The 28,000-nt window shown below is 40.6% G+C and overlaps 2 protein-coding genes across 10 annotated transcripts; one reads left to right on the top strand and one right to left on the bottom strand.

Annotated features, from left to right (window-relative positions):
- On the top strand, nt 1–6,340 carry drc9 (dynein regulatory complex subunit 9). 2 transcript variants are annotated; one of them, XM_026999497.3, is made up of 9 exons: nt 1–463; nt 623–825; nt 981–1,109; nt 1,212–1,293; nt 1,634–1,795; nt 1,926–2,000; nt 5,709–5,840; nt 5,929–6,030; nt 6,202–6,340. In XM_026999497.3, the coding sequence occupies exons 1-9, from the start codon at nt 335–337 to the stop codon at nt 6,304–6,306; spliced, it is 1,119 nt and encodes a 372-aa protein (XP_026855298.2). In that variant the 5' UTR covers nt 1–334; the 3' UTR covers nt 6,307–6,340. The 2 variants fall into 2 exon arrangements, with proteins under 2 accessions (XP_026855298.2, XP_026855297.2); XM_026999496.3 differs by lacking the exon at nt 5,709–5,840.
- On the bottom strand, nt 6,322–28,000 carry lrch3 (leucine-rich repeats and calponin homology (CH) domain containing 3). Of its 8 annotated transcripts, none has more exons than XM_035525099.2 (22): nt 27,729–28,000; nt 21,128–21,272; nt 20,427–20,553; nt 19,044–19,149; nt 18,529–18,665; nt 18,186–18,295; nt 17,593–17,686; nt 16,893–17,013; nt 16,619–16,761; nt 16,231–16,307; nt 15,889–15,937; nt 15,635–15,766; nt 15,418–15,465; nt 15,231–15,284; nt 13,674–13,754; nt 12,221–12,292; nt 11,881–11,914; nt 11,425–11,538; nt 11,177–11,283; nt 10,895–11,032; nt 10,718–10,795; nt 6,322–8,518 (listed from the first exon to the last, which is right to left on the bottom strand). In XM_035525099.2, the coding sequence occupies exons 1-22, from the start codon at nt 27,970–27,972 to the stop codon at nt 8,360–8,362; spliced, it is 2,370 nt and encodes a 789-aa protein (XP_035380992.1). In that variant the 5' UTR covers nt 27,973–28,000; the 3' UTR covers nt 6,322–8,359. The 8 variants fall into 8 exon arrangements, with proteins under 8 accessions (XP_035380992.1, XP_035380999.1, XP_035380991.1 ...); XM_035525098.2 differs by lacking the exon at nt 6,322–8,518 and adding an exon at nt 9,049–10,309; XM_035525103.2 differs by lacking the exons at nt 6,322–8,518; nt 27,729–28,000 and adding exons at nt 9,049–10,309; nt 24,090–27,691.

The following is a 28,000-nucleotide window of genomic DNA, read 5'->3' as shown; positions in this document are numbered from 1 at the left end:
TAAGTTTGTAGTTTGCGCCTTTATTAACTGAAACGGACAATGCTATCGTGCGCTTGCTGACTCGACTACAGAATCTGTATTTGTGTTTCATTGGTCATTTTGAATCATTTACTGTTAAGTGTATCCTAAAATTGTTAAGTGTATTTACTGTTAAGTGTATCCTAAAATTGTAAAACGTGCTACCATGACTACGGATATAAACTGTAGTTTGCGCCTTTATTAACTGAAACGGACAATGCTATCGTGTGCTTGCTGACTTGACTACAGAATCTGTATTTGTGTTTCATTGGTCATTTTGAATCATTTACTGTTAAGTGTATCCTAAAATTGTAAGATGGCAGCTCATATATCAGGGATTGAGTTACTACGAGTTTCCTCAATTTTGCAAGACTGCTGTGATCAGCTGGCAGTGTTAGGCCACATCATGCCAGATACTGACAAACGACGTGCTGAGGCTGACATGGTTCGTATGTAGCTAATTGCAAGGGAATAGTAAGGGGAAATTGCTAGGGAAGTAAGGGGTCTATAATATTTTTGTTTTGTTAAAAAGTTTTGTTAAAATTAATTTCCTTGTCTCCAAATTACACTACCTTTCGCTGTCCCTTACATGTGGTGTGAGTAGGTGCTGTCAGCGGACATTAGTGCGGTCATGGAACAACACAGAGCTGCTGAGGTTTGTCTGAAGGTTGCTCGTGAAGCTCGGGTAGACGGGGATGCTGTGTCTGAAGCCACACACCAGCTGCACAGGTCACAAAAGGAACTAAACCGTATCCTGGCAGAAAGCAGATTCTCTTCTGACAACCTAGCCAAGGTGCAGAGAGACAGGTGCGGATGGTCACTTTCTGTCTTCCCTTAACAGATTGGGGGGTGGGTGGTTGGGTTACTCAGCTAAATATCTTGTAAATGGATTGCTCAGCTAAATATCTTGAACAGGCAGCAAATGTTTAGCCCAATAAGATGAAATACGTATCTTGCTGCAGGCAGTTCTTGGCCCAGGTAAAAAGTGATACGCTGGCAGAGCTACAGGAGAAAGGTACCTTTCAAAGTTTGTGGCAGGCACTGGAGGAGGAGAAGAAGAGGAAGGCTAACCTGCAGGACATAATCATCAGGTCTGGACACAAATGACAATATACATGAATCATTACTTAACTAAATAATAAACTATGCTGTAAAGAGTATATACCTATAAAGACGGAAATTGTGCACTACAGGGAGGAGGAGGGTTGTCTCAGGGCTAAGGCCTTACAAAGACAGTTACTTGACATTCGAAAGGAAAAAACAGTGGCGCTTCAGGTAATTGGATTTTTTTTTGTTTGTTTTGTTTTTGCAAATTACATAATACAGTAATAGCAAATGGAGAGCAATAGTCTTCACAATAAATTCTCAACAAAATTTTATTTGATCAGTATTGCTGACCACATGACTGTTATGCTTGAGAAGGCTTAAAATATTCATCTTTCTTATGAGAATTGCCATGATGGAAGTAATGGATTATGGTCAGTGATTGATAAAAGGAAGAACTGCTTCATGTGGCCTTTTATTTTTACTGTATTGTCAAATTTCCCAAAACCCAGATGCTGTTACTGTTCAGTCAGTGTGAGGCCAGAAATGTTACCTGCCCATGTCCCCTCAGTGGCGAGAGGAAATGACAGCACACTTGAAGGATCAGCTGCAGGAGATGAAAGTTAAGACAAGTCTGGAGAGAAAGTACGTGAAGAGCTGTGCTGAGCTGCTGGTCTACCAGGGACAGAAACTTAACACACGTCAGGAGAAACAGCTGGAGGATGAGATAAAGGTGGGTGTGTATGGAGTGCTTTTCCAATTGTATATCATTCTATAGAACAGTTTATGATCTCTGTAGAACACTGGCCATGACCTTTCAATGGAGCTGAGCATCCGATTTAAGATTGTACATGCCCCATTAGATGCTAGAGGGAAAGTTGGAGGAGGAGAGGAGGGTTCACAAGGAGATGGAATCGTTCCTTAAAGAGCATCAAACAGTAAGTGGGACAACTGCTATGGCTCATTTGGTATAAACACAATCAATACTTTTACTTGGATGTAAACAAACAAACAATCTGGCTAAAATGAGGTTCAACGACAAGGTTGAAGATGAACTTAATAGTAATTCTCGCTGCACCTGGAGGGGAATTATAGCTATAGTGGGAAATCGGGACAAGAAACAAGTCTTAAGTGCTAGGTCTGACCACTTCCTGGCAGAAATGTTAAATCAGTTTCACTTGAGATTCAGTTTCCTTGACTTTAGCAAGGAATTGGCCAAATTTTGAGCTGCAGGAGATGAAAGTTTAGACGAGTCTGGAGTGGAAGTACAGTTATGTGCAAAATAATAGCAGTCTAACATCACTAATGTATTTAATTACTGATTTTGGCAGAAAAGATACAACATGGCATGACATGCATGCTGCTAATTGGTTGTAATTGACTTATTTAATGAAAGAGGCCTATTCAAATTAATAGCAGTATGGAGTTCATTTAGTGAGGATATTCATTCTATGAAGAAACAGGTGTCAATTATGGCCCTTATTTAAAGAAGGAGGGCAGCATATGTTGTACCTGCTGGTTTTAGCCCTTGCAAAGTGAGTAAAATGGGTCATTCCAGACATTGTACTGAAGGAGAAAGAACTTTGATCAAGAAGTTGATTGGAGAGGGGAATACATATAAAGAAGTGCAGAAAATAATTGGCTGCTCAGTTAAAATGATCTCAAATGCTTTAAAATGGCAAACAAAACCTGAAACACGTAGTAGGAAAAGATACTACCATTTGTGTAGATCAGAATAACAAGAATGGCATAGAAGCATCGAAAGATCATCTTCAGTTACTTGTGAGTACTGTAACAATCAGAAGACTCCTACGTGAAGCCAAACTATTTGCACGAAACCCTTGTAAAGTACCATTGCTGAAAAAAGGACGTGCTGAAAAGGTTACAGTTTGCCAAAGAACACACTGACTGGCCTAAAGGGAAGTGGGGCAACATTCTATGGACAGATGAGAGCAAGATTGTTCTTATTGGGTCTAAAGGCCACAGACAGTTTGTGAGACGACCCATAAACACTGAATTTAAGCCACAGTACACTGTGAAGACTGTAAAACATGGAGGTACAAGCATAATGGTTTGGGGATGTTTCTTTTACTTTGGAGTCAGACCCATTTATTGCATACCAGGCACCATGGATCAGTTTGAATATATAAAAATACTGGAAGAGGTCATGTTGCTTTATGCTGAAGAAGAAATGCCCTTGAAATGGGTGTTTCAGCAGGACAATGACCCCAAACACACCAGAAAGCAGGCAGCATCCTGGTTCCAGACCAACAAGATTGATGAAGTGGCCAGCCCAATCCCCAGACCTAAATCCGATTGAGAATTTGTGGAGTGACATCAAAAATGCTGTTTTTGATGCAAAACCCAAGAATACAGAAGAACTGTGGAATGTAGTCCAGTCAGCTTGGGCTGGAATATCTGTTTGCAGGTGTAAGATGTTAGTTAGCTCCATGCCACACAGATGTAAAGGTTATACAACTAAATATTAGTTCAGTGATCAACAGAAAAGCTAAATCTGTAAACAACTTTCAGTTTATACTGTAAATATTCGAGTTTGTAAATGAAAATGAAGACACTACTATTTTTTTTACAGCCCATTATTCTTTTTTCTTAATTTTCAGTTTAAAATTTGATTTTTAGTTCATGTTTTCTTTTGGAATTGAATGTGAAATGCTCCCAGTGCCTTTGTGTATATGGAAATAAATGCTATTATGAGGATTGAGCAGTTGTTTTAAACACACTGCTATTATTTTGCAAATAACTGTATGTGAAGAGTGGTGCTGAGCTTCCTGCTGGTCTACCAGGGACAGATACTTAACACGTGTCAAGAGGAGGTGGAGGGCAGTCAGTCAGATTTAGATTGATGAAATGGAAGTCTAGAGAACTCTTTGACAGACAAATGTGAGGAAGAATCAAGGGCCTGATTGCATTAGTAGCCAACTGCTTAAAAATTGTGACTTTTTGTGTTATTTTTATTTATTTATTTAGTTTACTGTCTGACACAAAGTATAATTGATTCATTCCATTTCACATATCAAGCAAGGAAAGAGGTAGAGGATTCCGCAGCAACAATTGAATTTTGTTGTTGCACACTTGGAAGGCAAGAAGATGCATGCATGCTTATGTTTTGTTGATTTTTATTTTAGCTTGTAGGCTTCCTATACCAGATATTGACTTCAGTACTATTAGTTGGCTGGTTGATTTTTTGATAAGGAGGCCACAGGGAACTCATGTTAATGACACCTTTTTGAGACCCTAATGTTTCCTACAGGATCACTTCAAGGGTGCATCTTCTTGCCCATTATTTGTGCTCTATACCTCTGTCAGTCAGAGTATGTTTGAGTCATGGTTTATAATCAAGTTTGCTGATGATTTGGTGATTGTCAGTTTTTTCCATGACCATGAGGTTGAGATTTCTGCTGAAACCCTCCTGTTATAATCCTTTTATAAATGGCATAGATGTGGAGAAAGTAGGTCAATATAAGTGCATGGTCACCATCTTGCATGATAAAATGCCAAGACTGACTCTATAATTGCAAAAAAGGCCAATAATATGAGAAAGGCCAATAACTGAGAAAGTTGAGGGTTTTTAACATTGATAAATAAAACATTCTAAAAACTGTCTATCTATTATTGAGTTAGTTTTAACTTCTGTAATGATCTGCTGGTTTGACAACCTCAGTATACTGAATATAAATAGGCTAAGGAGTATTGTTGAACTTAGCAAGAATATCATTGGCATTAGCTTGAATGATCTTAGTCATCTTTATATTAAGTTATAGCCATAAAGAGGACAAAGGCCATTCTGGCAGATGCTCATCACCCACTTCATGCAGAGTTTTGCCTTGTACCATCAGGACAGAGGTACACTTTTTCTAGGAGGGCCAAATCAAACAGATATTTGAGGTCATTTATTACATCAGCCATTGAGCATTAAAACAAGCTGTAGGTCTACTGGCTAAGGATTTAAAGACTCTTTTACATCCCCTTGTAATGCTAATATGATGACATCTACTGTATAGGTTATATGCCCCTTTGTTTTGTTTTTTTTTGTTGTTGTTGACTGCTGTCTGCAAATGAATTTGCTCTTCAGGGACAGAACGGGACAGACTCTACCCATCTCTGTAACATAAAAATCAAAACACTTAATTCACATAGTGGACTTTACACTGGACAAATACCAGTATCAACCTGACTTTTTTTTTTTTAATGGACATTTTGGGTTGGATATCTACTTAGACAGTCTGTCAAAAGGTTCTGGGTGAAAAACATTAACAAACCGAAAAGAGCAAAATATGGCTCATTCAGCAAAATAATGTTGCATAGGCTAAATGACTGGTGTGCATGGCTGCCCTTCTGCTGAGGTCTAGACTTATCCTGAGGACAGTGCTGAATGACTATGCAGGAACATGGAAACATCATTATCTATATATAGCAATTAAACCCCCCCCCCCACCCAAAAAAAAAACAAACAAAAAAAACCACACCTAATTTTAGAACCTATAGAGACATTGGATTAGTAGTACAACTTAAAAGTTAATGTCAAGTCAGGTTATTTATTTATTTATTTTGCTGGTCTGCCTGCAATTATGTCTGAAATATAGCCTTTGTGGTATAGAGAATTCGTGTCATCGTTTGTACCCCAGAATTTAGAGGTAAAGCTGGAGTATTGGGTAGAGCGCTATGAGAAAGACATGGAGGACAAGCAACAAGAACTTAATGCTTTAAGAACCAACAAAAACAATAACCTGGCACAGTTACAAGATCTAGCTAAAAAGGTAGGTTCTGCCACCCAGTTGCCCCTTTTAACTTCCACCACAGGTGTCCATATCACTCTAAATATAATCATTAATTTATGGATTTCAGTATAGAGAAAGCAAGCAGGTTATTATCGAGGACAGACTGGTGAAGGATAACTTGCGCAGACAGCTGGAGAGAGCGCAACTGGAGAGGAACGCAGCAATTAAGGTGACATTAGATGGACGACTCAATTCTGAGCCTTGTGTAATAGGAGGGCTTGTGACTGCTACAGGACAAGCAAGATGAAAAGTCTTGTCTTGCATGCTCTGGTCTTGCTCAAGAGAATCTTCAAGTATTTTGCTGGGGTGTATTAACATCATTCTTTGTCTCCCATTGCAGATTCAATCATGGTGGAGGGGAACTGTGGTTAGGAAATGCCTGGGCCCTTACAAAAAGGCCAAGAAACCCAAGAGTAAAGAAAGGAAAAAAGGGAAAAAAAAATGACAATGGTGGACCACATAAAATAAAACATGTCAGAGAGGGGAACTTTATTAATCAGTTTATAATGACTCCAAATTCTCATACCAGAAAATACTTTAATATTTTACTAATTTTATAACATTAAATGTTTTGCTTGAAATAGTTAACAAATGCCATTTAAATAAAAAAGAAAAAGGGGGCTTTAAGAAGTTCATGCTGTCTATATATGAAATGCAGTGGTTCCTGTTATGCAAGCTATGTGGACAGCGGTACATACTTGTCAACGTATGGAATGTATTAATTTACTGTACAGACACGCAGGGGAAAACCCTGCAGAAGGGTCAACATCATTTCTGCTGGGGATTACCCTAGTCATAATTTTAATTATTTAAATGAAAATTAAAAAAAAAAAAAAAAACACAAAAAACCCCCCAAAAACAAACAAACAAAAAAACACATTTATATTTTAAAATCACTTTTAACTTCCCTTTTTAAAACACAAGTCTCTAAAAAGCAAGTTAAAATAGAAAACGTTAAAAAAAAAAAAAAAAAAAAAAGATTTTGTAGGTACATTTTCTTTAAAACTTTTTTTTTCTTTCTTTATGAAGAATGCTGGGCAACCATTGGTGCCCTGATCTAAGCACTATGTTACTCAGTGGGAAGTAAAAACTACAGTGCCTGCTCTGCCAGCCAGAAGAAGATTTAACAGCCAAAATAACCACCACCAAGTACATTTTTTTCATGCTGTGTGTATCAAAGCACCAAACATCCCAGTAATCCACAAGTCCGCATCTACGCAGGTGCTGGGAAGTCAGCCCTCCACCCAGCCGCAAACAGGACCGCCAACTGCGGCACTGAGTCTGAGCGCAAGCTTGCCTGGCACACACATACGCCTTCCAACGGGGGAGGAAGTACGAGGGTGTGCTAATAACGTACACCAAGGAGCAAGCCATACAAAGGTGCCTGTAGCCACTGCAGTCCTGCTGACAGGCAACAGTAGAGCCTTTGCACTGTGTGAACAGCTACTCTACACACCCTCCCCCATTCACCTGGCAGCTCACACATGCATGACCTGTTACATGAAGAACAATAAACAGCAATAAAGTAACATGCACCTCTCCTGCAAGCCCTTTGAAGAACAATTTGTAGTGAATCAGCACCTGGCAGCACTGAATGATTGCAAAACAGGGCTGTAAATAAGTGTCTTTAACAGTGTTTGTCTCAAGCCTCCTAAGTCCACAACACAAGTGTCTTGCCACATCATTTCAACATACTATAATAAAGTTTTATAAAGTCTGCATTTCAGCTTGGAGACCAAATTCTTCACAGACAGCGAGGCCTCTTCATTAAATGTCCATACAGCTTTGGGAAACAGCATTACCCTGTGGCTGCATACTCACACATACATTTCTCTTAAAGTCTTGTGCAAGATGCTGGTCTTAAACTGAAGAGCACTGGCCCATATTAAGGGTTAGCTTTCAGCTCAGTCATAAAAGGTCTAAAACCAATTAGTGTATTGATTTAAAACCGTCTTTTCATCCAATGCTGTACTATCGTGCAAGCTGAGATAGTACCAATCTGCATCATCATTACAACTATATTAACTCACGCTGATTAATATGTGACATGCTAGTCATGATCAATAATAATAATAATAATAATAATATGGTGCAAAAATAATCACAAATGAGGAGCAATAATGATGTGGTAAAGAGACAACTTGCTTTTAAACAAAAGAAGATAAATGTGCATTAGGTGAACTGCAGGGTTTGCTGGTTCCGTGCGTGCGTGTGCATGTAGTGAGCAGAATGCAGCAGTGCCTCCATCTTTCCTGGCTGTGGCCCTCTCCCTCCTTGCTCCTCGGGGGGGGGGGGGGGGAATAGGCTCTCTTTAGCGGCGAGCAAGATGGTGGGTGGGTGGTGAGTAGCGGGTTTTCCATTAGGTCCGAGTCTTTCTACCGCCCATGAAGCGCATTGGTGGGAAGGGGATGGGAGTAAGTGGAGTCTGTGGGAGCATGGGAGGAAGAGAGCCCTTGTCTCAGGGCCATTTTCTGGGAATGGTGCACGTGGGTTCAGCCCTACATGGCGAAAGCGGAGGCAGCACAGGGGTTGGTGGGGGCTGTGCTCGGTGAAGGAGAGTGCTTCGGCGGGGCCAGGTCCAGCAGGGCGCGCACCGTCCCGGCCACCTGTGGTAGGCCTCTCTCCTCCAGGATGTGGAGTGGGAGGCATAGCTGGCTCTGGGGCCATGCGTGCATACGTGCATGCACAGACACGCACATGCGCACACACGCCCCACGCACAGCCAGCCAGACAGACAGAAGGACACACACAGAGAGGGATGGGTACGGGTGCAAACAAAATTGGAGAGAGAAGAAAGGTAATGTCAATGGAGAAGTAAATTGAGAAAAAAGGGCACTTAAAAATCAATGGCATTATCAAAATGGTAAAATGAAAAGAAAAAAATTACATGTCAAAATTAAGGGTTCAACTTAAGACACAAAAAGATTAGATGTAAAACCATAGCCATGACTTTGAAGGGGAACTGAGGAGAATGAAGAGCTGGGAATGAGGGACATGGTGAAGAATATATCAAATCACGTCAGAACACACCCACACACTGAAAGAATGGAGAGAAGAAGCAACCAAGAGATACTACTGCATAGCTTTGTTTGAGAGCACTGTGCTTTGGAGAGTAAACCAGAAAGAAAAAAAAGTGCACTGGAGGAGAAGTACAGTATAGGGGAAGAAGGACAGCAGGCAGATGAGATCAGATTGCCTCATAAATTTATTATTAGAAAAGTCATGAGAAAGTGCCAAAGTAAACAGATTACAGGAAAGTTAGAAAGTTAAGCTTTTACATGTGTAAACTCAAATACTGAGGTTCCACCAGAACGGTGACCATACAAAAACAACCCCCCCCCCCACATTTAAATAAAATATCCCCCTCCAAACATCTTTCCTCTGATCATTAGTACAATCACACTGAAAGCCATTCAGTATCTCATGCGCAAATCTCTCACACAAAGATCTAATTCCTAATGCCATCTCCTAACTAGCTCCTCAACTTGGCAGCGCTGATATTCTACATAGGAAATACCATTCTCCCAGGGAAGAGAATACAAAGGCCACAGCTTGTGTGCCCTACAAACCTGCATATGAAGTGCAGATAAGGAAACCCTGTTTGAGATGTCAAGCTGTGGACCATGATATGGTCTACTCAGAGATTACACACCACCACAAAACACATACTGAGATATGGCAGGAATGACTCTGGAAAAGTCTGCCTTTCCTGGTTATTATGCATATGGCTCTGTTCTTTACATGGCCAAATTGTTTCTAATTACAAAACCCCAGACATATGCACAAGGACATATGCAGATCCCATAAGGCACCAAAGGACAGACAGGGAAAGTGTCAGTGCCAAGCTGGTATTTAAAACAAATAACAGTACTAAAAGAGAACCTTTGACCTTTTCTCAAAAGGTTTAACTTGCCTTGACTGTGGCACATTCTTTTATAATTATAATAATAATAATAATAATAATAATAAAAAATCCAAATCACTCAAACAATGCAGTAAAAAAAAAAAAAAAAAAAAAAAAAAAAAAAAAAAGAGTGGACACAGGTGGGTTCCTCTTCCTGTTGCATTTTCTCATTCAGTTCTGCCAGCTGCCATCAGAATGCTTTACGCTATTAGCCCAGACATCTTCAGTTTTGTGCAACTTCATAAGTCTAGTCAGGTGTTCATACACATGGACGGGCTGCGTGGGGTGTGCTTTACAAAGTGGCTGTGAAAATAACTGCTTGTACACTATCGTCGAGCTCAAGTGCGGTTTAAATGCGGGGCACCAGATGGCAGTAGAGAGCGCAGAGAAGGGACATAACTGACAGGTAGAAGAGGGCAAAGCCGGCAATCTGGGAGGGAGGAGAGGGCCTCTGAGGGGGCGCCAGGGTGAGCAAGGCTTCCACCATCCTATGCAAGCAGAGCGCCTCACCCTCCAGCACCTCAGCCACCGAACACAGACTTCCCTTCCCGCAGATGGGACAAGCAGCATAGTACAAGATGCGTGTGTGCACATGTACACACACGGGAGTGGTTGGTGGAAAGGCAAGTTTGGGGACAATAACAAATAAGCACAAATAAAGGATGAGTCAGGAGTCAGAAAGGCACCATGGTGTGAGAGGAGAGGAGAGAGAGAGAGAGAGAGAAAATATTAGTTTTTAGTTGCATAAGGACTGAAGTGGTCAGATGAGAAGCATTTAAGCATGAGAGGTTAATAAGGTCTGTTAGAAGAGAAGCAACAAGAAGGAACATAAGAGAAGATAAGTTCTTAAGTCTGACAAATATTGAAAACCAATATTATGTGGATCTACATAATAAGTTCAGTTGTCAATGTAAAGTTTATTTTATTTTATCTGGAGCAGATTTTGGCTTACCTGAGGGACACCGATTCTCCGACAAGCTTCTAAGAAGTTCTCCACATTCCGTCGACATTTTGCCATTGTCAGTTTGGGCTAGAAGGTGGGAAAAAAATACAATTCCCAGTCACAAGGGAAAAAAAAACAGCTTAAACATAGAAGCACACATTCACATGCACATACACACAAACTGACCACTGCAGGTGAGGGCACGTGGATGCTGGGTACTGATCGAGGTCGGACGTGATTGGCCAGATGACACAGCACAACCCCATCCGTCAGTGCCGCCCCCAGGTCACTGGGCAAAGACACTTTCAGCCGGGATTCAATGTTCTACAGAACAACCATAAGAAACAGAAACCAAACAGATGTTACTGGGTGAACATGTTGGTATAGAGTGATATTATTTCCAGTAGATCTTAGTAGTAAGGAGGAACGACTAAGTAAGGAGGATCAGGAAGTGCATGGATGAAGGACCTTCCTCAGCTGCTCCACCAGTTCAGCTTCCTCTCCTATGGGACCAGATGCCACCAAGGGGCTGGGAACAGCCTCTTCAGGTTCCAGCCTCCCACTCCTAGATTCTCCTATACACATAAACAGGAAGCACATGCCATACAAAAAGCAAAGTGTTTGAAATGCCAAACAGTGCTGTGTTTATTACTGCGTGAGGCAAGCACATTTCCTTGTCTAAACTATGTGTTCTGACACATGAACATAATGAGTACCCCTTTTTTTCTCCTCCCTTTGGCTGAGGCGGAAAAGAAAGCTCTCGGGACGCTGGGCCGGGCCGCGGGAGGAGGGCGGAGCAGCAGGTCCAGGGTATGTAGGTGTCTGCAAGGCTGCATGTGACGTGATGGAGAATGAGGAACGAGACAGTTGTATTGAGTCAAGGAGCAGTTTGGAGAACTCTAATGGCTTCTCAAAATGTGTATAGGGCAGTGGTAGCACAGTGGTTAAGGTCCTTGATTTGTAATCAGAAGGTTGCTGCTTCAAGCCCCACCACTGCCAAATTGACACTGTTGGGCCCCTAAGCAAGGCCCTTAACCCTCAAGTTGTACTCAGTCAAAATTGTAAGTCGCTTTGGAGAAAAGCATCAGCTAAATGCTGTAAATGTATAGGGTGCAGGGGGTATGTTGTGTATCTGTGTGTTTGCATGCCTGTAACAAAAGAAAAACATATACCTGCTGGGGAAAGTGAGGTACGATCTTCCCCTTGCTGCAGTTTTAGAGGAATGGGGGAAAATGGAGAGAGAAAAGAAGTTAAGATTTTATTACTCAATAAAATGTATTCAACATTACATATGTCTGTTTAGTGCTATGTGAGCGACTATCAAATGCTGTGCTATGCTGAATGAATTCCATCAGCACCAGCCAACAACAGGAGGAGATGCTCACAACTTTCAAGTAGGATGATCAATCAGACTGAGTTGTAGTGCAGAAGAAAGCACTAAAAGAGGACGCCCTTTCATACAACAGTTCAGAGGGGAATTAATAAAAACGAGTGATACACAGGTTGGTATACCTGAAATAAACAGGAGGGAGCAGGGGCTGTGGAGGGAGACACACCCCCATCCACCGCTTTACCAGAGAGAGACTGCCAGAGTGCAGCAAGTGGTAATGAGAGACAGGAGAGAAGAAAGAGCAAGAGAAAGACAGATCAGAAAAAAAGAAACGGAGGTATGCGTCAGGCATTAAACAGTAATGAAAGAAAAGAAAGAATGTGAGGTTAATTTTTTGTTATGTCTAGAAAATCTGCTACCTTTGTATAGGCAAGCAAGCAAGCAAACAATCAAGAACTAGTCTTGGGACAGTAGTAGTAATTGGTATTTGCAGTAAGACAAACCAATACAAACCTATCCACTTTTATCATCTCCACATTTCATACCAGCAAGAGAGCCTTTGCCATCTACTGATGCGTACCACAAATTTCATGCTTGTGTGATACTTGCTAAGCCATTAACACTACTGTGCTGCTAAAGCAAACTTGGGGGACAAAAAGAAATGGAGCAACCCTTTTACATGCAACTTTGCTTTCTTGATGTCTACAAATCTGCAATGTGGCAATGACTATAGAGTAGTCAGCTTTACTATATAAACACACAGCTAGTGCAACCAATTAGCAAAAAAAATTAAATAAATAAAAAAATTATATATATATATATATATATATATATATATATATATATATATATATATATATATATATATATATATATATATATATATATATATATATATATAAATTCACTGTCTAATTGGAGCTTGCAATGTAAGAACAAATTCACGCTTTTACTGTACTGTCCACAATGTGTTTTTTTTTTAAACCCAGTTTTACAGTTCACACCTGCCTTTTAAAAATTGTGCTTTGCCCTAGATCATTTCTAATGCTGCATTGCCATGTGCTGCAGGAGGGATCTGATTCCCCCTTATACTCCTTTAGAACTATGTCCTCCAGAACCCAGTTTAGAAGAGCAGGGCAGGCCACTGGGAGTGCTGGCCACACTGCCAAGAGCTCCAGAGGAAAGATGGGAGAGGCAGAGGAAATGTGAACAAACAAGAGACAGCAGTGCTGCATACATCTGGAGAGATTGTATGGGGAGATTCTCTCTCACTGCAGTGTTGCATGAGATAGCTTTGAGAAAATGTCCTACTGTCTGTCCCAAATCTAGTACAGATAATAAGTATGCAACAAAGAATTTCGCACACACGTGCACGGCTAGTGTTGTGAGGTTCGGACTGCAGTCTAGTGGCATGTGTTGTGCGTGATGTCTAGCAATTATAAACCCAGACACATTTAGTGTGTGCGTGTATATATGTGTAATATATGTGTGTGTGTAATATATATATATATATATATATATATATATATATATATATATATATATATATATATATATATATATATATATATATATATTTATATATATCTCGTGCGTGCATGCATGTGTGTCTGTGAAGTCCGTTAGATCTTTCACCTGCTTATGAGGGTCAGGCCTCTTCTTTATAGTGTTGGTGTCTATGTCTATTTCAAACACCATTAATGGCTCGAGCTCACCCTGACAGATCAGCAGGGCCAGGACGAGTAAGAGAAACATCAGTGGGAGAGACAGACAGACAGACAGAGAGAGAGAGAGAGAGAGAGAGAGAGAGAGAGAGAGAGAGAGAGAGAGAAGCACAGCAGAAGTAAAGCTCTGAGGTGTGGAACACATGCTGAAGCGTTTACAGGCAAAAGCAGACCTAGTCTAGAAGGAGGTTAGCATATTAGCACAGAAGAGATCAGCAGGTGAGACAGAAAGCATTGGCTGCATAATACTTCATGAGGCTCTAGCAAAACGAAACAGAACAAAATACTGTCAATACTATCACTGTTTGCACCCAATCACCAGCTCTTCACTGGTTGACTAAGCATTTTATAAGACTAGGAATGGATATGGATTAATAAAACAGTTACCCAGTACTGATTGCAAGTTGTGATAAGCTATTACTACAAGTCTGAAATGGAAATATGAGAATCACCTGAAAACAAATGTCTGAGATTGCAAAAAAGATGCTACTCTGTCAAAATGCAGCTTATTTTATAACTTAAAGGCATTACATAAACACATACTTGGATTCAGAATAAGGTTAAAAGCTGCCATTTCTATATCTTTCTGCAGGCAAACGGCCTGGTGGTGAAGCCTTCTCGCTGTATTGTGAAATACAGTCATACTGGTAGAGCCTTCAAATACTGAACTTCCAAGACATTTATGATTCAAAGCATATTGCTGCCTGCCCCTGACTGTCCTCAGATATGTGAATAAGACCTACGTGTTAGGCCTGTGTCACTCTGGGAGGGTGTGGGTGTGTGCATGCACACTCGTACACATTTAAGTGAAAAGCACTGGCAGTATAAATTATATACCTGATGCCTGAAAACCTGGGTACATGGCACTCACTTGTTACCTCACTCGTTTCCTCAATACCCATCTATAATTAAAGTGGAAGTTTTCTCTAAATTTGGTCAATGAAATGTAAACAATTGTATGAAACATTCTAGCAAAATTGACAAAATAATATATTTGTACAAAGAGGGTGATAGGTAGAACTTATGACGAACACAAAAATAACTGTTTTGGGTTATTAAAACTAAGTTACATGTTTAATTTGACATGTGGGAAAAGGTTTTTATTTCTTCTTTGGGTCATATTTCTGGGGTATTTCTTCTTACAAACATATTGGACAATTTTCCTGCATGTACCTACAAAAATGCATGTACTATCATTATTATTTTCTATAACAATGTTTTCATCATTTGTGTCAATAATATTGTTTGTTCTCATCACAAAGCAAAATCATTCTAGTCATTTTGAAAGCTCAGTGGATTTCTTCTTTAGATGACCACTTTTTTAAAGATAAGAAACAAAGGAAATACATTAAGACTGGGCAAACAGAGAGGAAAAGCAACACAAAAATAAGAATGGTAAATATGATTGGTTGATTAGGGCAGTTTGACAAGGAATGCCAGTGTTCTCTTCATGCTGATAGGCTCTTACCATGAAGAGGGCCGAGTCATCTGTATGAGTGGAGCGTCTGGAGGGGTATAGGGTCTGATGGAGTAGGGAAGACAGGGTAAGCCCATGGATAGATATGGCCAAACACACAGACACAAGGAAGGTGTGGAGAAATGTATGGGAAGTGAGGGAGGGCGTGGGAACATGCACGCTTGAAAAATATATTTACCTCGTTGTCTGGAGGACTGAGCTTAGTGGGACTGTGAGCTGACTTGGACTGAAAATCAAAAAGAAAACAGATCAGGCATGACTGTGATAAACTCACATATCGCCTTGGCATCTAACTGTGTGGGCTATTGCACAACTGTGTAGTTACACAAAATAAACACAATTATTTCACACTATTATTTGCCTGGATATATAAGTGAGTGGGCGAGAGTGCGTACCTTGGCGTAACTCCTGACAGTGTCTTTCTGCATGCTCCTCGCTTTCTGCCGCTCCTCCTCGTACCGCTGGGCTGCAAGCTGGGCCTCCCTCCGTGCACGCTCCACCCCCACAGCAGAACCTGGCAATGCTCGCTAACACACACACACACACACACACACACACACACAGTCAGAGTTAGGCATGTTTCATGTTCACCTACTGTAGACTGGGTGGAGAGGAAAAAAAAAAAAAAGGAGAGAAACAGGATGATTACCTGGAGATGAGCAGGTGACAAAGTGCTGACTGGATCTGGTAACGTATTTCTGTAAAGAACAGAATCTTTATTAAGAAACGTACATAGTCTTGCACTCTATTTTATCTGAGGGGGTTCATTAGACACTTAAGCTGTAATTAATTACTTCTTTATCTGTTTTGAGAGTGATCACAATACTGCACTTGCCAAATGTGCATACCTTATTTATTGTTTAAGATACTATACAAACCTTTAATGCTTTTCCAATGTACATTTAAAATGTGTGTGTGTGTGTGTGTGTGTGTGTGTGCGCGCGCATGCACGCCATGCTTTGCAGTCTGCACTCTGTGTGTACAGGCATACCGACTGTATGATGAGGCATGGCGTCTTGAATCATCAGCTCTCGTGTCTCTGGAGGGACATGGCTTAGCTGGTGAACCCTAGCAACACAGTAATGAGGAGAGTCGACAATTTAATACAAAATATCCAACTGAATAAGATAACTTCACAATCTCACTATGTACACTCAACATTAATATAGTTTTGAAACAACCCTTGAACATACTGTTGTTTTCAACTGTCCAGTCTTACACTGATTTGAAAAGTTTTCTGTACCTTAAAATTTAGTCTACAATGTCTGTTTTGCACGTCATTATGTTGTACACGTATAATATAGTTGAATTAAATCGGAATTAAATGAACTCTGGCAAATGGACAATTCCAATGGTGACTGCCATATGAAACAGCGCACCTCTCGGGTGATTCGTCTTTCGATGTAGGCCATAAACTGGGAGCTAAGGCTGACCGAATCCCCTGTTCGGGGACGTATATCCTCCTCCTCTTCCTCCCATGTACAGCTGTCAATAAAATCTATCTGCTCAAGCTCTGTCTCCACTAAAAAAAGGGGGGAAAAAGTTAACCAAATATCATTAAAGAAGGATAACGAAGAGACACACACACACACAAAAAAAAAAAAAAAAAAAAAAAAAAAAAAAAAAGACACCCCCCGCTCTCTGACTGCTCACATGTCCCATTGGCCTGCAGCGAGCCTGTCCTGTGCTCGTCCCGCTTCCTGTCCCTTTCCCGCCTTTGCTCTTTAGTTATTTCTGCCACTCTCAACGGGAGGTCTGACAGCTCATCAGAGGGCTGCGGAAAAAGAGAAGAGGATGAAGGAAACTAATTACTAAGTCATTGGGTAGATGTAGCTGCATGATCTATGGGCAGATTATTTCCGCGTTCACATGGTGAGCCTAACCGTTCCAGTAATGCTACATTTGCGCAGAAGAAGAGTCATGCTTGGCTGCCAGGTTACATTCACTTCCATTCAAACACCTGCATCGGTCGCATGAATGACTTCGAATCCATGCGCTTTTGTTTTTCCTTCTAGCAGAACTCAAACTCAGTGAATCTGGACCTTTGTCCAACTCAAATTCCTTTCACAAACACTGCTTGACCCCTTACCTTAAGGAAACCTATTGTTGTGGCAGTTTCAATACCCATTTGGTATAAATAAATGTTACAAAAGTACAGTTACGAAGAAAAGCAGCTTGATTTGTCAAGTTGGGCATGATGAAAGAAATATGTCAGTCGAACATTCCTATCTTACGTTTGTAGCCAGCAGGTGAGATTCCTCATGCCTCAGTTATAATGGGAGCATACCTTCAGTCAGTTGAGCAATGGTGAGATCTGGCTGATTACTGAAGCTTGACAGAAAAAGGAACTCACTTCATTGCCTGACCATCTCTTGTCTCCGCTGTCCACACTGTTGAACCCAGAGTCCAGAGCGCCATATGGCCGACCTGCATACAACTCCTCCACACTGACAAGAACATGTTCAGGGCAACGCCCCCCCCCAAAAAAAAGAGAACCAAACAAAACAAACAATATATATTTATATTATTATTTATAGGAAACTGCATCCAACAGATGTGAACAGTTCTGACTAACATACACCCATTCACATGCATCGCCTACGAGTCCATGCTTTAATGTGAACAAACTCCCAACCACATTTAGCATAATTACACCAATATATGTTGTTTATTTTAGTGCACCTTGCTTTATTGTAGGTGCCCTGGAACATATCTATACCCAAATCACACTTATCTGCTTGAATCGAACATATGCATGCCAGGACATGACTTAATGCGTCATAGTCAGCAACCAGAAACAGACTGATAAACACTGAAATAACAGTGTCGCACACAGCCTTCCACCATATCAGAAAACAATATAAGAAGTCTGGACTGTTTGAAAATGCAGTCTGTGATGAGCTTGATTGTGCATGATAATGCATGTTATAAGTATGCGGGACTTACCAAGAACCGAAGCCAAGAGGTCTCCTATCATAGTCAGGGAGGTCTGGAGTTATTTTACATGCCTCCATGTTCAGATACTTAAATATGTGGATCTTCCCCTTGATACAGATCTACAAGCAGTTACAGCATGCAACAGCATGACTTTCCTTAGCATTGTTTCCAGGGAACCTCATTGAGGTTTGTTACACAACTCTTTTCAAGGCTAAACATTTTCAAATGAAATGAAAGCAAATTACAACAATTTTAAAAACCTGTATATAGCGTGTTGCTAATGATGAGAGTATACTATATAAATTGGCTTTGCAGGGACGCTGCTAATGAACTGTGTGTGTGTGTGAGAGACCTGTGCAGGTGGGCTTTGAAGAGGATTGTTGTCCAGCACCATGCTTTGGAGGTGACGGAGGTTGCGGTAACATACTGGGATGACGGTCACCTTGTTACAGGAGAAATCCAAACGCACTAGAGGCAGTTCAGCCAGTTCTACAACATCAACAACAAAAGATACACGCAAATAAGAAAATATACCCTATATCAAGTCTAATATGAGCTGCTCAGAAGGGATCACTGCTGCTATGTGCATGCTCAGTCAGGGACGTGTGTGTGGGAACATTTCAGAACATGACATAAATGTCAGGTAGACAACACTAGTAAAATAAATGGTCAGGTGAAGGAAGCTGTGTGGGGTGGATCATGTGCATGAGTGGGCCTGGGACTCTGTCAGCCCGTGTTTCAAATAGGAGGAGTACAGGTTGGGCAAACGTTACAATGAGCATGTACAGGCTTGTTGTGGGAGACAGCTTCAGGCTCTTAGCATGTTCTGAACGCCCGCTCGCCAGCATGTTCTAAGTGGGCTCTGACCAGGAGGCAGGCGAACGAGGTGGTTTCTGCGAATGTTCAGGTCCCGCAGAGCTTCGAGCTGGCCCACCTGGGAAGGCAGGGTCTGGATCTCATTACAGCTCACATCCTAGAGAGGAAGATGCACAAGGTGAGCATGGACGGAGGAGGGAAGAAAATAATGGAGAAACAATGAACGAGTAGAACAAAGAAAAACAGATTTACAACCAAAGCCAAAAAAAACATCACATTCTAAGGAGTATTGTCTAGTATATTCTCTCAGAACTGTGTCAGAATTCTAAACAAAACTCCCCATCATTTCAGAAAAGCCCATTTCATTTCAGAAAAGCGTAGGAACAGTAACCACTCCAGTCACTTTTCCACATGAGCATTGTATGGCATGGAACCTTTACCAACTCAGACCTGCAGAACCATTTGGGTGGACTGGCCTAATGACATATAGATTCACTGAATGGCTCTCCACAAATGGAGGTAAACCATTTCTTATTGCTTTCTCTCATGTCATAAATGTTCAGCATTTGAACATTGTCTGATGTTTTACAAAAACCAAAAAACAGTCCATTTCTTCAGACAAATGCAGCAAACAGAGTTGATCAACGACAACTCCCACATAATTATGACGAGAATCTGTCACCAATACAAAAATACTTCTTGGACCTGATTTCCAGCATAATATTTGGAAAAAGAAATCGGAACTAGTCTCAGGAGTCCAGAATGGCACAGAAATGCCTGACATTGCCTTAGTAACTGTTTGCACCTTCACAGGAAAATAGGCTAGACACAACCTGCTAGTAAAACTCTTGTAAAACTGTTAATGTACTTTCAGTGAATAGCATAATGAAATAAAAAGACCATCTTTAGGCATGCATTATCCCTCAACACTTGTCAGATTGAATGCTGCAGGTAGACTGCACTGCTGATGGTAAATCAGCCATTTTGTTTCGGGGTTCGAAATACCACAAAATTGGCTTAATTAGGGTATTGGGCTATGCTTAGCACTGTTCACTTCTTTTCTATTGAATATATTCAAACACCTTTAGCCTTTACATGTAAATAGTTTAAAAATCCAACTTCCGGTTTAGCTCAGTCATGCAGATTATAACATTTAAAAAAATAAATAAATAAATAAATAAAGTTATAGACTGTGGAATAAATGTATTCAACCATGAAAGTTCCTTTCATATTTTTAGTGAACTGCTAAGGAAGTGGGCTTTATCATCCTCTGACTCTGGGCTGCCATGCCCTCAACGTGTGCAGGAACATTTTGAAATGTGTTGGAAAGTCTCCTTCTGAGGACCCAGAGCATTCAGAGCCTGAGAGAAAAGAACACTTAAGACATTAAAAATGAGACACCAAGGTTCCATTTTGTCTCACACTAATACTCACCAGTTCTGTGAGCTGCCGGAGATGGCCAAGCTCTTCGGGCAGGGACACTAATTTGTTGTTGCAGGCGATCAGCACTTTCAGAGGCAGGCTGCACACATGAGCGGGCAGAGTGCACAGCTGATTGCGACTGCAGAGAGAAAGATGGAAAGGTGGGGTGGGAGTAACAAGCTTTAGCACAACGTTGACCTATAGTTCCTTTCACATGAACACACAGCACTGCAGTGTTAACTTCACTGGCTTCTCTTATTCATAATGTTATATGTCACTAGTTTTGCTTTGAGGCTTGCTTGCAAGCTAGCTAAGTAACTTCCTATATCGTATGCTACAGCTCTGAAATGACAAACTATATCAATTTTCAGCACTTTGGCCTAGTTTATTCTTCTGTTTGTCACCAAGATACTAAACCAGGTATCCCTGTGGATTTATTTACACACATATATAGGCCTACACAGATACACAAATAACACCAAATTTAGCTGACCTGCAACAATTACAGAATACAGGTCATCATCTCTGGTACTCAAGCTGACAATAACCCCAAATTCCTGGATTTAGCAGCATATATAAAAAAAGTTATGACAGGTAACAAGAAAGATATATTAAAAAGAAAACCTATATGCGACGTGTTCAGTGTTATTTTGCTCAATTATACGCCGTGTGTGTATTCTAATACATGGTTATTTCACGTATGTGTGTTTTACCTGATGTTCAGATATGTGAGGGCCTGTAGATTGATGAGACTTTCTGGCAGTGAGCGAAGGCAGTTCTGGTACAAATTCAAGTTCTCCAATGACACATACATACACACCTCCACTGGCAACTCGGACAACCTATTGCGTGACAGGTCTATAGAAAGATAGTGTGAGTGGCAGAAAAAGCACAGACAAAAAGAAGAAAAGAAAGAATGAGGGATCAGTTTAAATCAGGGAAAGAGTCTGGAACAACATATGATCGCCCACCTGTCTTTATCCTGCATGTGAAAGCGCATATAACATGTCTGAAATGTGTTCTCTGCCCTTTTGCTTTGTTCCGATAGAGAACGGCATGGAGTTCATTATCTTTTTAATAGACCTCTGGCCTCATCTGTGAACACTCTGCCAATGGGGCTGACACTACACATGCCTTGCAGATGCGCACTCTCTGTCCCTGTCAAGCAGTGGCAGAACAACCCCGTAGCCAGAAACAGAGAGCAGCGAGAAGTCAGGCTATGGGACTAATTAGACAGTTCTTCTCACGAAGCCTGCACAGACATACACACTGGGGAGCCTGAGAACACACCTGGTCCATTTATTATTATGAACATCCCCCCCCCCCCCCCAGGCCAACATGCACACTGTCTGCACTCCAGAACAGGTCTTCAGTGGGACTTCAGGGTCACAAATACAAACTCAAAAGATTCAAGGAGAGAGGGGGAGAGAGGGAGAGAAAAAATAAATAATTTTTGTTTTTCTAAAATTTTTTTCAAAAAAATAAAGTTCAACAAAATTAATAAATTAATCACTAGTCCATTTAACAATATAATTTCATAATATCAGACACAACGAAATTGTTTTCTTTTAAAAGCCACATCCAGAAGCCTGAGTATATTAAGATCACACCATCATAACCACAGAATCAATGATAAACCATCACATTGCAAATGGCAGCACACCTTAAGACATGAAAATTGACAATAGCTGTATGCATATACAAATTACTGAAAATAATAAGTGAGACACATGCATATTAAATATGGACAGGGCTGAAGCACTAGGGAAAGATTAACCAAGAGTATTTTTTTTCTGGCCAATATTGTAAATGTAGATATAAATTAGATTTTAGGTGTGTATACATGATCCACATAGTATCAAACATTTACAAAGCATGACATATTAATCTGTCATACATAAAAAGTAATCATTTACAGTTGGTCTATACTGTTTATTTACTCAACATTGTAAAGAACACTATTTTAGATGTTCTAGAAGTATAAAAACCATGCATTTAAACAGCATTGTAAATAATGTGTAATTAAAAGGTGACAATTTGAAAATTTAATTGCTTATAATTCAAGTATTGTCTTATGAATGAACCTTGTTCTTATTGTAGTCTTACAATAAAGTAATTTTGATCAAGATGCAGAGATCACCAGAAAGCTACCTGAAATGCATGGTAAACCAAACACAGCCTGACAGAGTTACAATTCAAGAAAAGAAGAAAGTATTGCAGTTTGTTATCATATAGTTGAGATTTTTCAGAATAACAAATGACTGGAGTCAGAGAATCCCACAGCATCTCTCACAGCAATCAGAGAATCCCACAATGTCTCTCACAGCGAGCACACACCTAGGGGCCTCAGCGTAGGGATTAGCCTAATTCACACATCATAAACATGACAAATTTTCCACCACTCAGCTCAAATGCATGTGCTGTCAGGATAAACAGGGTGATCACATCTTTAGTGACATGTAGATGGTAGTTACATAATTACACCATGCATCCCAGCCACAAGCAAAAAACTAACGCATGTACGCCACCACACAATGGCCTGCTTCCGCCAATGGCCTTAATTAGCATCCATGCTCACGGAGAGATAAAAACAGATTTGTCTTTCCTTATATGAGAGTTCAGCCTGTGCAGTGGCACTTGGAGTGCCTTTCTGAAAAACACATTTAGCCTAGGCCTAATAATAGCACTATGCTACATAGCTCCATAATCAGGTCTCTACTCAGAATAGTGGATGCAAGAAGAAAACAGCCTCTAGAAACAGCAGGCCTACAGGCAGCAGCTACTTCCACTCCATCGGCGCACTTGTTAAAGGGCTTGTCTACGAGCGCTACACCTTACTAGAGGAGGAAGACATGCCTCCACATTGTACCCAGTTTTTGAATGTGCTGCATTTCAACAAAATGCCATGCCTAGAATAGGTCTAGAACATCTAAGGAATAGGCCTTTGGTTAATAGGTCAAGCATACAAAATGCTGGAGACTAAGCAGGGGTAACCCTGAGCTCTGTCTGGTTTCAACTGGTAATCTGTGTACTATAGCCAACAATAAAAACTCCAGCCATATAACAGATTCCATAAAATTCCCATTGAACCACCATGTTATATTTATGTGATATGATTAAACTACTTGTTTACAAACATGAAACTATAGATCATATAAATGTATCCTATACTTTCTAAAATAGAACAGCTCCACTATATTTGTGGTTTTGTTTAATGAACATTGTACAGTGCAGTGCTTGGCATGTGGCTGTTGTAAGTACTTGCTTGAACAGTCTTTAAGATGCAAAATATTTGCTTAGTTTCCGTGTGATGTTGTGGTGGCACAGGCTGATGTATGCACACCATGACGCCTTTTCCAGCCCATGATGCTTTATTTATAGCTGTGCAGCTGTGTGGAGATCCGGGAGGACAGGAAGCACTGCTAACTGCAGAGTCTGCTCTATGCTGCACCTCAGCTAGGCCAGTCGAAATCAACCCTGCTGCAGGCACATGCTGACAGAGCTCAAAAGTCTTTAGTGGCCCTTATGTGGCAGATAGCATCATCAAATAAACAGGCAGATTCCCACATCTCCATTCTAAACTCAGTAACTACACTGCACTTGGGCTTCATTTTGCTGCTGAAAGATGGCAGCTGTGACAGGCACTGTTAAGCCAAGGTCCTAGCCACAGCTTACCCTCAAATTCTGAACGGACTTCAAGTGATGTAACACTCCACTGCTGAGAAGCTGGAGAGGAGCTCAGAGGAGACATCTCCCAGGCAGCACAGGCCTGTGGCTCTCCACGTCCGCACAGTGCCTCTCTTCCTCTTCCTCTACTGTGATGCGAGCGGCTGGCTTTGGGCAGTTGATCACGCGCTCCAGTTCATCAATGCAACACATAACAGTGATCAGTTTGAGTCCCTGGACAAACTATCAACAGGCAGTCTAACCTGGGTTAAATTAACAGCATTCCCTCTCTGTGAAATAAACCTCTGCCAAACAGACACGCATTAAAGATATAGAGCTGGATATGATTTTTAAAAGACATTGTATATGATAGATTACCATCTACGAAATGGTAATCTATCACAAGTATTAATAAAAACAGAGCAATTTCCATATCTGCATCAAGTAGTTTACTGACAAACAGTTAGACAAAAGGACCCTGGCAATGCAACTTTCTTAATTTAATACACCAACTCCAACTAGAAAGCAAGCAAGCTAGCAAGCACTTTGAAAATAATATATGATTTTTGCTTTTTATTTACATCATTTGCTCCCATTTTCACAAGCATCACAAACTTTGATGTTTCAAAAAAGGACCAAAATGTATAAAAGAAGAATGATTGTGCTTAGCAGGCTAATAATCAAGAATTCAGAGCCTTAAGACATAACAGCTTGACCTTCTTCTGGCCTGGCTTTAGGACTATTACAATGTTAACATTCACAAGGGTCAAACAAGTGAGAGAGACTGAGAAGAACAGCTTCCTATTCACATCCACTAAACAGTCAAAGGCATGTCATTTTTCAGACAATTCAGATACTCACTGTTCACAAGTACTGTTAACATAGCCTCAGAATCACCAGCTTCCCCCTTCTATAGTGGTAGTCAACTTTTGCCAACTTTGGCTGGCTCTGTGGTTTGTCACGATGCAGCATTAATAATTCCCTTCATGTGATGAACAGCAGGCATCAAAACAAAAGGCAGTCCCTGTGTGTAGGAAGAACCCCCCAGTTGTTTCGCTCTTCATCTTTTTCTTTCTGCATCATCTTCAATCATGTCATGCTCTGTACGGCAGGCTTGATGAACACAGAGTACAATGACCTAACTTGACTGCCAAATTCATTATGATTTCATTTCAATATTTAACTCTTCTATCACATGGCAAAAAAATCTTGGTCCATCTCCCCTCTTTTTTGCTGTGCAAATGTCAGATTGTCAGCTACTGCTTACAAAGAGCCTAGTGCAAACAAGGCTGTCTGGACCAAATGTAGCCAAGAACAATTTAAGATATAATTTGCAAACCATAACAAATGCACTAGACCAAGAATTCAAATTATTTTAAGGCACTGGATACCATTAAAATTCTTTTAAGCTACACATTCCTCTGAATGTCATTCTCTGCTAAAAAGTTTCCTTCCATGTCTAACTGACTATTAACACCCAGCCTATACAGTTCAGACTATCAATATTGACCAAGATTGGCCTCACACCAGGATACCATATGTACATTAGCTGTGGACTGGTCTGGGAACAGTACAACATTTGTAACTTCTGCAATTCAGGTTTTGATGTCATTAAGGCCTTCTGTTACTGACATGCCTGATGTATAGGTTAAAGCAACCCCAGTAAACATGGCTTGAGATGTGCAAAAGTGTAAAAGGAGGGGCAGAAAGGCAAACAGATCATAGCACTGCTATCAACATACTGTGATGTTCCTGCATGATAAGCAGGCTAGTTGAGTGAGACTGCCTGAACTATTAAGAGTTAACATCTAAACTTATGCACAGAAAATAGAAAACAGCAGCAGCCCTACAGAACCTGAAAGTGCATGTCATATTGTTATGGATTATGGTACTTTGTCACATGGATGCATACAGTCAAATGTATTAATTTTTTACAATTTTTCTATTAACTATTATAATTAGTTGTATGGATTTATTTATGACCATGAGGCAAAGCAATATGGACACATGGATACATTAATACAGTAATATATAAATGTACATAAATGTAATTCTAGTTTGCCCCCATGAATGTGTCATGAATAACAGTGAGGACAATACTATTTTAGCCCATGCATTTTTTAAATAAATCAGTTTCTGTTTGGATATAAAAATACTTCACACTCCACCAAACACAAATTAACACATGTACCAAGCATGACTTGAGCACATTATATGACCACAGGTAGCTAAAATGGATAGAGGTGCAACTCATTAGACAATCAGCCTATCAAAACGACTGCCAACAGCTTAGTTTTCTCCCTGTGTCTGAATAAAACGTTCATGCCATCGTTCATCTTGATTTTATTTCATGCAGGAATGTTTAAAGAAACATGTATGTTCTTTCAGATAGGTGTTTATTAAACTTAAGTAACAAATTGGGCCACACGTAGCATGCCCAGACAATAATTCCATGAGAGCATTTCGGTCAGGCACTCTTTAATGTACGATACAGTAGCAATCAGCAACTTTTTAAACTCCAATAGAGCTTGCAGCGAAGCGACTCAGTGAGTAGTAACGTGACTCATAAGGAACTGTGCCTCTGGCGACTGAATGATAATGAAAAAACAAGCCCATACACATTTTGGATCTCCTCGTGGCTTTCTATAGCATAAAATTTTCAACTTATGTTTTGCCTTACCGCATCAATATATTCAACGATTGTGTCCTACTTCTGTGTAAACCGCTCAGTGATATCAGATGATACCCTATTAGGGGCAAACGTCACATTGTACCTCTGAATATTTAGAATACATCTACGTATAAATAAATGGGTTAAAGTATTTAGTAATGTCCATTTGCAGCTGATAACCAACAGTCTGTTTTCTATAGCTTACTGTTTATGCATTGCAAAAGGAAACAAAAGTTTAACTTCACTCGGTTTAACCAGTTATGTATTGACGGCTTTAGGTAGCTAAAGGTTGTCTAAACACATCCCATTAGCAGAAACCTAATTTCACGGCCAAATCCAGACTGGTCTCTCGAGAGCCGTCAAACAGGGCCCAAATATGTCACTCCAGCCATAAGACCAGTCAGCTAAACGCTGTGATTAGCCTAGGTTAGATAACATGTATCTTATCACTGCTAAATCGCTCAATGTTTAGGTTAAAGTAAAGCTATAACTAGCTAGGTTAGGTAACTAGTTGTATACCAGTTGCTATATTGTTTGTTAGCCAACAGCTAGTTAGGTAGCCGTTTGTATTTGTGTACCAGCATTAGCTGCAAAACTCAAATATGAACTCATTGGCAAAACTTTACTTAAGTCTTGAGACAGGTACTGAGTCTAGAAGTGAACACAGTAATCCATTCACTTAGCCGAAGCGTACAATGTCACTGTTCCACCTACCATAAAGTGTAACTCTAGCTAGCTAACCAACCTAAGCGCACACACCCGTGTTTACCAGTTGAAAGTAACGTAACTAGCCAGCCAGCTAGCCTGCTGTCCATGCATTTTCCAGACTCCTGTAAAAATAGCTATCTGCGACCTAATTATCTAATCACATATTCAAATGAAAAGAGGCCTAAATAAAACAGTGACCAATTTCGCGTAAGTTCTACTTTGTTTAATCACGCCACTCTTCCGGCCCAGCTCTCCAGCTAACTACATACCGGCCCGGGTTGTGTCCGTGAGGTCGTGGATGGCGGCGCTCCTCGGGAACTCCTTCAGTTTCCTGCCGCTGAGATTCAGGCAACCGGTGGTCGTAGCTTCATCAAGAGCTCGGTCGAGTGATCGATTCCAAGATGCAGGACCTGGTGCCGATAAGACATTACCAGTAGCCCCTGCCGCTCCGGGATTGCCGACAGTAAAACTGGACACGGTGCTTTCCACAGAGAGCAATACCGAGGCCGCCATTACACACCAAACTCCCACTAATTCTCCC

This window comes from Electrophorus electricus, chromosome 6, assembly GCF_041902795.1.
Source record: "Electrophorus electricus isolate QZ-2024a chromosome 6, ASM4190279v1, whole genome shotgun sequence".
Taxonomy (NCBI): Eukaryota; Metazoa; Chordata; class Actinopteri; order Gymnotiformes; family Gymnotidae; genus Electrophorus; species Electrophorus electricus.
The sequence above is the reverse complement of the archived record's forward strand: the minus strand, read 5'-3'. Positions and strand labels throughout refer to the sequence as shown.